Source organism: Hoplias malabaricus, chromosome 2, assembly GCF_029633855.1.
Source record: "Hoplias malabaricus isolate fHopMal1 chromosome 2, fHopMal1.hap1, whole genome shotgun sequence".
Taxonomy (NCBI): domain Eukaryota; kingdom Metazoa; phylum Chordata; class Actinopteri; order Characiformes; family Erythrinidae; genus Hoplias; species Hoplias malabaricus.
This window is the reverse complement of record NC_089801.1, coordinates 63,713,378-63,726,863: the sequence shown is the minus strand read 5'-3', so window position 1 is coordinate 63,726,863 and position 13,486 is coordinate 63,713,378. Positions and strand designations below refer to the sequence as shown.

The 13,486-nt window shown below is 43.0% G+C and overlaps 2 protein-coding genes across 4 annotated transcripts in view; both read right to left on the bottom strand.

The window, feature by feature from the left end:
- Nucleotides 1-102: 102 nt before the first annotated feature.
- pgam1b (phosphoglycerate mutase 1b) lies at nt 103-6,704 on the bottom strand. The gene is made up of 5 exons (XM_066660760.1): nt 6,556-6,704; nt 5,603-5,769; nt 4,148-4,422; nt 3,448-3,628; nt 103-2,257 (listed from the first exon to the last, which is right to left on the bottom strand). Exons 2-5 carry the CDS (start codon nt 5,739-5,741, stop codon nt 2,088-2,090), a joined length of 765 nt encoding a protein of 254 aa, XP_066516857.1. The 5' UTR covers nt 5,742-5,769; nt 6,556-6,704; the 3' UTR covers nt 103-2,087.
- Nucleotides 6,705-8,008: 1,304 nt separating this feature from the next.
- Nucleotides 8,009-13,486, bottom strand: part of cdc25d (cell division cycle 25 homolog d) — a 14,520-nt gene continuing 9,042 nt past the window's right edge. For all 3 annotated transcript variants that reach the window (XM_066660758.1, XM_066660759.1, XM_066660756.1), the window contains 5 exons: nt 10,918-10,980; nt 9,485-9,583; nt 9,144-9,394; nt 8,901-9,012; nt 8,009-8,797 (listed from right to left, as the gene is read on the bottom strand). In XM_066660758.1, coding sequence (XP_066516855.1) covers nt 8,660-8,797; nt 8,901-9,012; nt 9,144-9,394; nt 9,485-9,583; nt 10,918-10,980 — 663 coding nt within the window. In that variant the 3' untranslated portion in view covers nt 8,009-8,659. The remainder of the gene's footprint in view (nt 8,798-8,900; nt 9,013-9,143; nt 9,395-9,484; nt 9,584-10,917; nt 10,981-13,486) is intronic.

Below are 13,486 nucleotides of genomic sequence, written 5' to 3'. Positions count from 1 at the left end.
TAAAACAAAGCATATTAAAATGTGCTTGAATTTAATCTTAAATGTTAAGCAAACACACCATTTCCAAAAACCAATAAAGCACAGAGAGATCATTTTTCTGCTTAGCCAACATTTATTAGCAATTGCACACAAACTCCAGTGTAGGATCACGCAGGACAGTGGCATTCAGTCGAGCAAAAATATATATTAGACTATCATTTTAAAATATAACTAATGTGCTTAGGGAGGTAACATCAAAATGTGTGTGGATTTGTAACATTCAGGTGGATGACATTTAAACAAATGTGCTAGAGGCCTCAGAAATGGGACCCAAGCCACAGTGCAAGCTACTTTTCACACTAAACACAGTTCAGAAGCAGAAAGAGAGGAAAAACACTTTCTATAAGAGCTGCTTTCAAAGACTAGACTGGCTCAGTACATTAGGAATAACTCTCAAGTGGTAAATGTCCCTGGAGTGGGGAATGTCTCAAATGCAGGTTGATCTGAAATGTCATGTGTGTGTGTGTATTCTCAGGTTTTGGTGATGTACTGATGTATTTTAAGTGCCGTGCTGTGGGCGTCCAGGCACGTAGGCCATCGGTGCTTAGTGTGAGTCATATGGAGATCTGGAACGCGATGCATTTTGATCATTTCTGTTAAAAACACCTCATTCATTCACTGCCCTGTCGCCTGTATCCGCTGTTGCCTGGATACAGTGCCGCAGAGCTGCCACCACAGTGCAAAGCCAAGTACCTTCTGTTGAGATGTGCAGCGGATAAGTGACGGTGCCCATGGTGCTCAAGATTACAGTAATCTTTGAAATTCATAAGAACCTTCACATTGTTCCCTTTCTAATCTTCTAACACCCCACACTGCTGAAGGAACCAGAAGCATGAGGACTATTCATTAAGGCCAGATCGCATCAAACCGTCAAACACTGACAAACCAACGTTTGGTTAGTGGGCTGTGCCTGAATGTGATTATGTGGAGAATCTAGAACAGTGATTCTCAAAAGTCTTCCAGGGTCCGTCGATCATTCATGTTTTTAGCTAAATACCAACGTGAAGAAATCTGCCAGCCATGTGTGAGACTCTGAGAAATGGGAAAGTGTCATCCTTTGTTCCCACTTTTCTAGAACTTTATCCTCCATGTTCTCCATATAAACTGAGTTCAAGATTGTTTACACCATACTTTTCTTCTAAAATGTTCTCCCATCGTTCTACAACAGTTTCATCTAGAAATGTTTTTTTTCCATTACTCATACACATACTTCTCCATTGACTGTTCTAGAATATACTCTTCCATTCACACTGTTCTAGAATGTTCTCCTATTTTTACTCTTCTAAAATGTTGTCCTCCATTTCCACTGTTCTAGAATGTTCTCCTTTTACTGCTCTAGAATACTGCCACCCATTTCCACTGCTCTAGAATATTTTCCCCTCCTTTTACTGTTCTAGAATGCTGCATTCCATTTCCACTGTTCTCAAATGCTCTCACTGCCCTAGAATACATTCCTCCAACTGTTTCTTCTAGAAATGTTTTCATACTATGTGTTCTAGAATGGTCTTGTCAACTCACACAGTCTTAAAAATACTTTTCTATATATTCACTGTTCTAGAAACAATACACGGTTCTAGACTGTTCCTATCAATTCAAACTGCTCTAGAAGATATCCCCCCCCCCCCAAATCCCTCTCTGTTTATTCACACTGTTCTAGAGCATTCTCCTAAATTCTTACATGTTTGAATGTTATTTGGTTTGTTGCATGTTTTTCTGACCATTCTCACACAGCCCATCTTTAGTCTGTCAGTGTTGGTTTGTGATTGTTGTGTTGATGTTTTCTTGCCTTAAAAAACCCAGGTTTGTTTTTGCAGTTTCCTGGAATGATAAATAATTAGGGTAACATGAAAAAAATACCACAAGGTTGTTTATGGGCTCATATTAAAACACGGATTGTATACATTGAGGATTGTAGCCAGTCAGACAGCACTGTGAACACAAACCCAGAACCTGATTAATCTACCGCTCCAATGCTTTAACCCATACTTCTTTCTCTTTACCCTCACTCCATCCCCACCCCTTCGCTCTCTCTCCCTCTCTCTCTCTCTTTACTTCTTGGCCTTGCCCTGAGCGGCCACAGCCTCCATGGCCTTGCGAACGGTCTCGTCGTCTCCGAGGAACTGCATGGGCTTGACCGGCTTCAGGTTCTTGTCCAGCTCATACAGGATGGGGATTCCTGTGGGCAGGTTCAGCTCCATGATGGCCTCCTCAGACATACCTGAAGATCACACACACAGGGGCAGATCTTCAGGTGAGATTATATAGTATGTATTCAGACATGATTTCTGTTTGTGTCAGAGCCTATGATGTGACGATGTATTTTTGATGATAGTAAGTAGTGTTCACTAAAATCTAGTTTCTGCATTATAGATCTAATGGTTTAAGTTACAGTTTGGACATTTGTTTTCAATATTTCTGTTTAGTGAAGCTGAATAAGGATTATCATGAAAAAGGTTCAGGGTTTTAGCAAGGGGCAGTTCTTACAACATCTGTTCTTTCAAGCTTTCAGTTTTTACCCTACATTTAGTGCAGATAAGAAACAGAAAAAGGAAGATGTAGCTGACATATTTAAAAGTATCTTGAGCCAAACCCCAGCTAAAATTAACCTGATCTCCTAATATCAGTCATGGAGCTAAATAGATGCCATAAGAAGTTGAATCTGAATTTTTAATTAAATTTAAATTATATGTATCTGAATTTTGTATATTTTAATTATGTTCATTGAATTCATGGAGAATGTCAACACCCACAACAACCCTGAATTGCACAAACAGTTAGACAATGAATAAATAATTCACCACCTTACAATTTCAAAACACACACAAAAGCATGGTTAAAAGTCTAATTCATGAATTATGCCATAAAATATATTTTTTTTAATTGATCAAATTCCATATAAATTTAATACAAATATAAAACATTCAGATTCATATTCTTATGGCAACTATTTAGCTCAGTAATCAGTCATCTGTTTGATATTTGTATATGCACCAAAAAACAAAAGAAAACATTAATTGATATATGAATTCTCCACCAATTATTAGTTGCCTCCGGTTCCACCCTCTCAGTGAATCTCCACCCAATCACACACAGTGCCCAGCCTCAAGAGGGTGGAGTAGACCATGTGCTTCCTCTGGGAAACTTGAGGCCAGCCCAACTCTTCTTTTTAAACTGCAGCTAATGGAGCACCAAAGAACATCTTAATGTGCCAGTGGAGAATGAGAATTAACGGCTGAGGAACAATCAGGGACTGAACGCTTAGACTGCTGCACTGCTCAAATTAGAATGAATTCTTCATTCATTCATTTATTATCTGTGACATCTATTTCAGAAGTCTAAGACTAGAAATAAATTCTACAAAAGCACAGCTCTGAAAGACCAGGGTCGTAGTTATCGATGTGTCCTCACCCTCCAGATGCTTGACAATCCCACGGAGGCTGTTCCCATGGGCGGCGATGAGCACCCTCTTGCCCTCTTTGATCTGGGGGACGATCTCCTCATTCCAGAAAGGCAGAGCGCGTGCAATTGTGTCCTTCAGGCTCTCACAGGATGGCAGTTGATCCTCCGTAAGGTCAGCATAACGACGGTCCTAAAATCATAGGCCTCAGATCAGGCTCCTGCAGAAACCCTAGCTAGACATGGATGTGTGTGCGTGCGCGTGTTCACTGCCCCTAATCACTAGCATGCGTGTGTTCACTGCCCCTAATCACTAGCGTGCGTGTGTTCACTGCCCCTAATCACTAGCGTGCGTGTGTTCACTGCCCTTAATCACTAGCATGCGTGTGTTCACTGCCCTTAATCACTAGCATGCGTGTGTTCACTGCCCCTAATCACTAGCATGCGTGTGTTCACTGCCCCTAATCACTAGCATGCGTGTGTTCACTGCCCCTAATCACTAGCATGCGTGTGTTCACTGCCCCTAATCACTAGCGTGCGTGTGTTCACTGCCCCTAATCACTAGCGTGCATGCGCGTGCGTGTTCACTGCCGCCAATCACTAGCGTGCATGTGCGTGCGTGTTCACTGCCACAGATTTTGAAAGTCTAAACCCAGATATATCAACAAATCCTTTAGCTAAACCCGACCCTGGACCAGCGGCACTGCCTTACCTGGCTGATGGTGGAGTAATAGTCATGGTCGGCCTCCATGGGTGGGGGTGGGATGTCATAAGAGCGTCTCCAGATCTTCACCTGCTCCTCTCCATGTTTGGCAGCTGTCTCTGCCTTGTTTAAACCTGTCAGGCCACCGTAGTGGCGCTCGTTCAGACGCCAGGTACGATGCACCGGGAGCCACATCTGATCAATATTATCCAGAACCAGCCACAAGGTCCGAATGGCTCGCTTCAGAACGGAAGTGTAGCACACATCAAACTCGTACCCAGCCTCTGCAGAGGAGACAGGAGGGGGTGACACACAACAAGATTCATATCTTCTGTTTTCAAACACACTGATGCAGTGGAGAGCTCTTTCTGTTTCTGGGGGTCTGCAATGTTCACAAAGCCCCTCGGCCCAAATGATCCAGAGACCCTTTACTCTGTGTAAGACCTACTGACAAATGTGCATCCAACTAACTCAGCTGACTCACCACATTTTCTATAGTAACACAGACACTTCAATTAAATATAGAGGCATCAACAAAAATAGAGGGGAAATAAAGTTATCAAAAATGAAAAGCAAGCACATAACTAAAGCATGAAAAAGAGGGAAAAAAGCTAAATAGGAAACAAGGTACCTTTCAGTGACTGGTTAAAGAGAAAATGATTTGACATATTCTCCTCCTTTTCCAAAGTTTTGATTTGCTTTGGTCAAAACCACAAGGATCAAACACCACAGCAGCGTTCTCCCCCTGTCTAAAAAGCCCTGTTCAGGACGGCTGTTTTCAGTGCCTGTTTCTTTAAATGATGAGCTGCTCATTGTTCACCCCAACCGGAGCGCACAGCAATGGAGAGCGATGAGCAGAAGCTCTGGTTTTTAGCCACTTTCACTCACTTCTCCTTCCTCTCTGTTTTTACTCAGTGCTCTTATTTCTCCACGCACGTTGTGTCTGTTTTGCTGTATTTAACCTCATCTTTGCGCTCTCATATAAACACAGGTCCATCACTGTGATTGGACAGACACAGATGAGGGGGCTGGGCGATTGTAAAGTCTCTGCTCTTGATGTGAGAAGTGGCGCAGAATCAGAACGGCTCGTTTTATCCCATGTTTCATACTTTTTTTCAGACTGATCCCATGAAATTGGATGTTCTTGTTTCACAGTGTGTTGGTTGGTGGGCTCCACTGACCAAGTGATTTCTTCATATGTCCCTTTAAAGTGGTTCAGGGTGTGTTTTTTGTCTGTGTGTATCATCACTGCAGAGATCAGTGGTAAACTACAGCCACTGAATTATCTCCTAAAACTAGACTGTAATTACTATTCAAAAATGTTCAGATCCTCTCTATATTCTCCTATCCACTGCTTTTCTTTCTTTCTCTCTCTCTATTCCTGTCCTTCTGTGTTCTCCCACCCTAGTGTTCAGGCCTCTGATGCAGCCACAAGGTCAAAACAACACCAATCTATCTCTCTACCTCTGAGCGCCTCTCCTCCCCTCTTGGCCTCTGCGACTCCGGTTTCACTGAGGTCCGCGTCAAACCAGCCGCAGAAGCGGTTCTCTTGGTTCCAGCAACTCTCTCCGTGCCGAATCAGAACCAGTCTGTATGCCGCCATCTCTGCTCTCGAACAAACTGTGAAGAAACTAAACATATCCACATCATTAAGATTTTAATTTCCACCTTAAACTGTGTAGTATATTCTGTTATACTAAGGTCAGCTTCTTTTATTTTTCGATTCCACCTTAAATAATATAGCAGTTGAATGTATTTGGTCTGACAAAAAGCTTCCAGAAATTTCCCCCTTCCACCTTAAATAATACTACAGTTAACTCTACTGCTGCCCGAGACCAGCTGCTTGGAATTTTTCGTTCCACCTTATTTTAATTCACACTGCGACTACATTTAGGACTCCGAGGTTCGCTTCTTATCAGAATTCTCCGTTCCACCTTAAACAGTTCAGCCGTTTCTATGGTACTGGAGGCCGGCTCCCCAGATGGAATTACGCGGCATTTAAGGTAGAAAAGAAAGTTCTAAGAAGAAGCTGGCAAGAAAGAACCAACTACATCTTCACTGATTTAAGGTGGAACCCAGAGTTGTAATCAGAAACTTGCGAGAAAAGGGGCAATTTCTGAGTCGTTTCTGCATGATTTAAGGTGGAACCGAGAGATGTAATCAAAAGTTGGCGAGTTCAGCTTCAACGCTGCATGATTTAATGTGGAATCGAGAGTTGTAACTAAATTCTGTCGGGAAAGAAACCAATCTCAATGTCACTACCGCTCTCCTTAAGGTGGAAACGAGAAATCCAAGGAGAATCTAATAAGCAAGAAATCAGCATCAAGCCTCTGCGCAACGTTTAAGGTGGAACTGAGAGACCCATGCAGAAGCTGGAGGTTAAACATCTGAAGGAGCATTAGCGGTCATAAACCTACCTCAGCCCGGGGTATGGAGCTCACACTGGGACAGAGGAGCGGCTTTGTCCTGAAGCTGAAGCTGAACCGGAGCTTCTCAGAGATACGGCACCGGAGACTGAGACCCGTGACGTCACTGTGGTGACGACAACCGTTCCACTTCTGCATGGATGCTCTACCGTGAATCCCTCATTATCATACATTCATTCGGTTATCGCGTGTGGATACCGTTTAAAAACAACATCCTGAATTGTTCAAGGTTTTTATTTAATTACTTCATTACCCTGTAAACTTTATCAGAATGACAATTAAAATGATCATAAATGTAGTTTATAACCAGCCAACACACCTCTGTGGGGCCCAAATGGGCAGCCCAGCCAGGTACCAGCAAGGATTGGCCATGGGTTTAAAAGAACATATTAGGTTAGATTTTGTATATTTCCTCCTGTGCTCTCTTTACAGTTCATTTCATTCATTCATTATCTGTAACCGCTTATCCAATTTAGGGTCGCGGTGGGTCCAGAGCCTACCTGGAATCATTGGGCGCAAGGCGGGAATACACCCTGGAGGGGGCGCCAGTCCTTCACAGGGCAACACAGACACACACACATTCACTCACACACTCACACCTACGGACACTTTTGAGTCGCCAATCCACCTACCAGCGTGTTTTTGGACTGTGGGAAGAAACCGGAGCTCTCTTTACAGTTGCAGAGTGTAATTTATTTTACACTGTCCTGAAATCAAGGGGGAGGATGAGGGTTTGTTTCCTACCCTCCTCACAAAGATACACTGTTTCTGCAGTCCTGAGGCCAGAAGAACAAAAACAGTGAAATATCACAATTATTTTGAAACTGTAATTTTAAGGTAAAATACTACATAGTGTTTGTTACTTTAACCTTGGCCCACCAGGATGGGTTACACATAGAGCTTATAAGAGCAGCCCACCTGAAAACACAACATCTCTCTAAACTGAAGTGGCCATATTCCACACCGCCTCCACAGCAGCGTTCTCCCGTCTATACAGTCATGTTCAGAGCAGCTGATTTCAGCGCCTGTTCCTTTAAATGATAATGAGCCACTCGCTGTTCACCCCAACCCTGAGTGCACAGCAGTGAGGAGCAGAAGCTCTGTTTTTAGCTGTTGTTGCTCGGATCGCCTTCATTTCCATTCTTGTTTTCTCTGTTATTACTCAGTGCTCTTATTTCTCTGCACCCATTGTGTCGGTTTTGCTGCATTTAACCTGATCTTTGTGCTCACACATAAATGTGGGTCAAGCGCTCAGATTGGACAGACTCAGACGAGGTCTCTGGACTTGATGTCAGAGGAGGAGTAGAATCAGAATGACTCATTTTATCCCATGTTTACTGACAGAGTAAACTGATTCCTGTCTGGGTCTAAACAATGAACAGTATGTTTAAAAAATGAAAGAAACCAACGCCATTCTCACTGCTGCATGATTTAATGTGGAACAGAGAATTGTAATTAGAAAGTGGTGAGAAAACAACCAGCATAAGTGTCACTGTTGCTCTCCTTATGATGGAATGGAGAACTACAAGGAAATAGAAACAACAAGAAATAATCAGCTCGGCTCGGTTGCACCATTTAATATGGAACTGAGAAATCCAGCCTGTAGCTTTCGAATAAACACCTGCGGCATCTGAATGTAGCTGTAGATCTTTAAGGGGGAGGCATGAGAAGTGATTTTAACATAATATTTCTAAGGACACCACAGTCTCGAGTGGCCAGCGCTGACCTCCTGTTACACTGCGGGATAAATGTGAAGTGACACACAGGTCAAACACACTTTAGTCATCCATCAGCACAGGACATGTCTGCACAGTTAGGACAGTACCTGCAAAGTTCAGACTAAGTGGAGCTGTGAGGAACCTGCCTGGAAGGAAACACGAATAAAAGTACAACACAGAAATATTACATTTTTAAAAGTTTGGGGGTGGAGCCTGACCCTGGGGGGCTTCTTTATGTTGGTTACCCTAAAGCCACTGCAGTATTTACACTCAGCACAGACGCCTTCATGTCTAGCTGCGTTAACAGAGAGCATGACAGCACACGTCAGACTGGTTTAGTTATGATGGGATGTGATGTGTCCGGTCAGTGGTCAGCGTCACAAATGTGCGACCCTCTGCTGCGCTGTGATTGGACGTCTGCGATGATGCAAGCGCCTCTTTCTGCTGAAGCGGCGAAGCTGCTCTCTGAAGTCTCGGTGACGCATTGGCACATAATCACAGGGTTCACACAGCTCCTGAGAGAGAGGGAGAGAGAGAGAGAGAGAGAGAGAAATGTGTGTGAGAGAGAGAGAGAGAAATGTGTGTGTGTATATACGTGTGTGTGTGTGTGTGTGTTACCGGGCAGCAGGTGTAGAAGTGTTTGTATCCCCCCTGAAGCAAGTACAATTCAGGATAAAGAAGCCGAGGATAAACATTTACAGCACGGTCCAACTCTCGCAGATACTGACACCTACACACACACACACATATTAAACATAATATGATTAATAATAATATTTAAAAAAGATTCTCATGCATGGTTAAAGTGTGTGTTTGAGAGCGAGAGACCGTGTGTGTGTGTGTGTGTGTTTTCTTTCTCACAGCCAAGGCCCTCTCTCGGATGAAAACTCGCAGTGGAACACTATCAGTTTTCTCTGAGATGATCCTCCGTCCGAACCCTCCCCGGCTGAAGAATGTGTCCTCCCGCCGCTGCTCTGCTGCGGTGAGCCCAACCTAGAGACAGGGGCTGGGGTGTGGGGATCTGGCTGAGCCCCTGGAGATGTCTGGAAAGTGGTGTAGCTGGGGAGGAAAGCCTGGAGGACCTGTGTCTCTGTGTAGAGGTTCACTGCTCCCTGAGGATGTAAAGATAAAACAACACTGTCAGTTCGAGGGTCGCTAGGGGACGTGGGCTCTCCATTCTGTGTTAATATGTTTATTATTACCTTAATGTGCCCTCCCTGATACTCATACGGATAACGGCAGTCTATGATGAGGAACTCCTCCACTACAGAGCTGTATTGACCCCTGATCAGCGACGCCACCTGCAGGACAATACCGCATACACACCCTCATATACACACCAGAGTGAAAAACACATTTCTGAGCCTGATTTGCTTCTGTAAAAACTTACAGGGCCCTGTTGACAACCAACAGCCTCATATGAGTCTAAGGTCACCATGCTCAATGCCAAGTGTGAGCTGGAAATGTATAAAGCCTCCAGCATTGGGCAGTGAGGTAATAGAACTGCCTTCTCTACCCAATTCCTTAGAGTTGGAATGGTCTTTGTGATCTCGAAAACTGCATTCTGGTGTGACGTTACACACTGGACTGTTAATCAATCATTAAAAAAATATATTTATTGCCCAATTTATTGTGTTTAAGACTGAAGCCTTTAATAATGGATGTTTAAATGTAAAAATAAACCATAAAATAAGATTGACACAATGGAATTCCATTTATATTAGTAGTGTCTATATTTTAAAAAATATACTAGTAATTCCTTGTATTTTTGGGAGGAAGATAAATGCCTAGTGTGATATGCATAAGAGTGGCGCGAGGAAACCAGACATCCCAAGTTGCAAAAACTCATTTCAGGGAGGTAGCCCCGGACCTGTGTCTGTCACCTGTGTGTGTGTTTGTGTGCGCTCTTGGCCATTTATTCTATATTTCGGGAGATTTTATCTGACCTGCGGGGCATCGTATATCGTATAATATGTGGGAGACTCCCAGAACTTCCAGAAGACTTGAGATATCTGGGAAATTGTTCTTAAAAGTTTAAAGGAGAGATTCAGCATCAGACACAGAAGCTTAAAAAGAGAAAATGAATGCTACAATGCACCTCGTGGCTCATACAACAAACAACTTCATGTTCCAGTTTTTTTCTTGTTTTTGAGAGATAAATGAAGTGATAATGTGAGGTACGAGAGGAAACAGGAGCTCTGTCTGTGTGTGTGTGAAAGAGAGAGATAAGTCAGGGTAAAGTTGAGAGTTATGATATTTAATAAATATTTCAGCATAAATAAAATGTTTCCCTTGTGAAAACATCAGAACAGACACTGTGTTTACATCGCTAGATAAAACAGATCATACGTCATTATACTCTGTAAAAAATTAATTACAGGAGGAAGTTGTGATCAAAATTTTATAAAATGTTTTAATAGCCATTAAAAAAAGCTAATCCTAATGCATTAATACTGTCATCACTAGTTACACACTGATGTCGGGGATTTTATTTTGTGAATCTGCCTAAGATCAATAACGATCATTTAGCCTATCATTTAGGTACATTGTAAGGTACTAAGTGTAGGATGAGCAGGTGTTCTTAAGCTATTGGCTAAACAGACCCTGTTTAAGACCCTGCTGACAGTATACTCACCGTCTGAGCAGAAACACAGTGGAGGTCCTGGTGGTCCACACACTCCACCGGCAGCACATATTGCTATAAAAATCCAAAACATACCTAATTACAGCTGATGATGCTATGGTAGTTAAACTCATACAGTGCTTCTCTAGACCTTCAAAGACCTCTCATTTCTCTGGGTCTCCTGGGTAATGTTGCATGGGGCTAACACTGGGTGCTGTCCCTGTGGTCTGTGGGGATCCCAAAGCCTGGGTGCAGTGACAGGAACACTGTACTGGACACGTGTTGCTGTCCTAGCTCCTGACTCTCTGAAATGTCCAGTTAAATCTACCACTGTGGTCATTTCTGGCCTCTTGATCATCCCTATCTTCAGCCCGTTCACTACCTGTAATTTATTTATTTATTTATTTATTTATTTATGTAGTCTTACAGTTAAAGGTTGGGGGGGGGGGGGTGTCCTGCGTTGTTCATTTAAATCACATGTGGGTGTTTGCACCTATCAGGCAAACACTAGCTATCTTCTGATTGGTTAGACGCATCATGTTGGCCGAATTCATAAAGTTTGCAAAAAGTTAATCTTGACTGATCGACTGTTTCTCAATACAAAGTGCGTCAAGTGTGAACTGCCAGACCTGTTTGCACATTCACAGCTCATTCTAATCTGTGTGATCTGTTGTGCGGGCTCACTGTGGGCTCCGTCTCTGGGAGCCAATGAACCGCGGAGAGAGATAGAACCGTGTCTCTCGTTGCTCCGGCTCTGGAAGTACAGGAGCCGCGGAGAGAGACGTCTCTCACTTATGGTCAGTCCCGAGTTGCAATATCAATATAAAGTAGCTAAGGTTTTTAAAGAAATTAGTTAGATTTGGTGCCGGTTGTTTTTTCCCATCATAATAATTCGCTAGATGGTCTGAAAAGTCACTAAATCTAGTGGCGAAATCACTAACTTGACTATAGCGAGTAGTGGTTTGGACCCGGGCGTGACGTTTCATAAGGTCGCTACGTCACGACTTAACAAGCGGATAGTGCTGAGCTTCTGCGAAATGCATTCTGGGATATCAGACTCTCTCAAGTCTACAGAAGTCACGTCCCAGTGCATCCTCAATAGTTCAGGTGGAGCAAGAACACATCTGGGGATTTTAACTGAACTTGGCTAGATGTGGAATTGTAAATGGAACAGCACTTGGGCTGAGATTGATGACGTTTCCCAAAGAATATGAGAACACAAGTACAGACAAGAACACGAGAACACAAGTACAGACAAGAACACGAGAACACAACTACAGACAAGAACACGAGAACACAACTACAGACATGAACAAGAGAACACAACTACAGACATGAACAAGAGAACACAAGTACAGACAAGAATTTGAGAACACAAGTACAGACAAGAACACTAGGACGCAAGTACAGACGAACATGAGAACACAAGTACAGACAAGAACGCTTGAACACAAGTACAGACAAGAAAATGAGAACGCAAGTACAGACAAGAACACGAGAACACAAGTACAGACAAGGACATGAGAACACAAGCACAGACAAAAACACGAGAACACAAGTACAGACAAGAACACAAGCACAGACAAGAACACAAGTACAGACAAGAACACAAGCACAGTCAAGAACACAAGCACAGACATGAACAAGAGAACACAAGTACAGACATGAACAAGAGAACACAAGTACAGAAAAGAACACGGGAACACAACTACAGACAAGAACACAAGTACAGACAAGGACACAAGAACACGAGTACAGACAAGGACACAAGAACACAAGTACACAACTACAGACAAGAACACGAGAACACAAGTACAGACAAGAACACGAGAACGCAAGTACAGACAAGAACACAAGTGCAGACAAGAACACAAGTACAGACAAGAACACAAAAACACAAGCACAGACAAGAACACGAGAACACAAGCACAGACAAGAACACAAGAACACAACTACAGACAAGAACACAAGTACAGACAGGGACACAAGAACACAAGTACAGAAAAGAACACGAGAACACAACTACAGACAAGAACACAAGTACAGACAAGGACACAAGAACACAAGTACAGACAAGAAGATGAGAACACAAGTACAGACAGGGACACAAGAACACAAGTACAGACATGAACAAGAGAACACAAGTACAGAAAAGAACAAGAGAACACAACTACAGACAAGAACACATGTACAGACAAGAAGATGAGAACACAAGTACAGACAAGAACACGAGAACACAACTACAGACAAGAACACAAGTACAGACAAGGACACAAGAACACAAGTATAGACAAGAAGATGAGAACACAAGTACAGACAAGAACACATATTAAGAAACAGCTAACTTTTCGCCGCACCGCTTCCCCAGTCTCGACGGCAGCACTGCTTTCCATTGGGATGTGTTGTGGTGCGTCGATGTGCTGGAGCTGTGTAAGTGCAGCGTGAAGGTTCTACTACGTTAAAAATTCCGTCCGTTTTTAAGAACAAAAAAATCTTACTTGGTGTGAAAAGGCCTTCACATGTTACACTCTGTTTACAGACAGCTGTGTGTAAACATATGGTTGCCCCCAGTAACTCTGTC

Coding starts and splice junctions, on each gene's coding strand:
- pgam1b (XM_066660760.1), bottom strand. CDS start 5,741: ATGGCGGCATACAGACTGGTTCTGATTCGGCACGGAGAGAGTTGCTGG. Junction 4,423..5,602: donor GGGAGGAGAGGCGCTCAGAG/GTAGAGAGATAG, acceptor TCTCCTCTGCAG/AGGCTGGGTACGAGTTTGAT. Junction 3,629..4,147: donor ATTACTCCACCATCAGCCAG/GTAAGGCAGTGC, acceptor CTATGATTTTAG/GACCGTCGTTATGCTGACCT.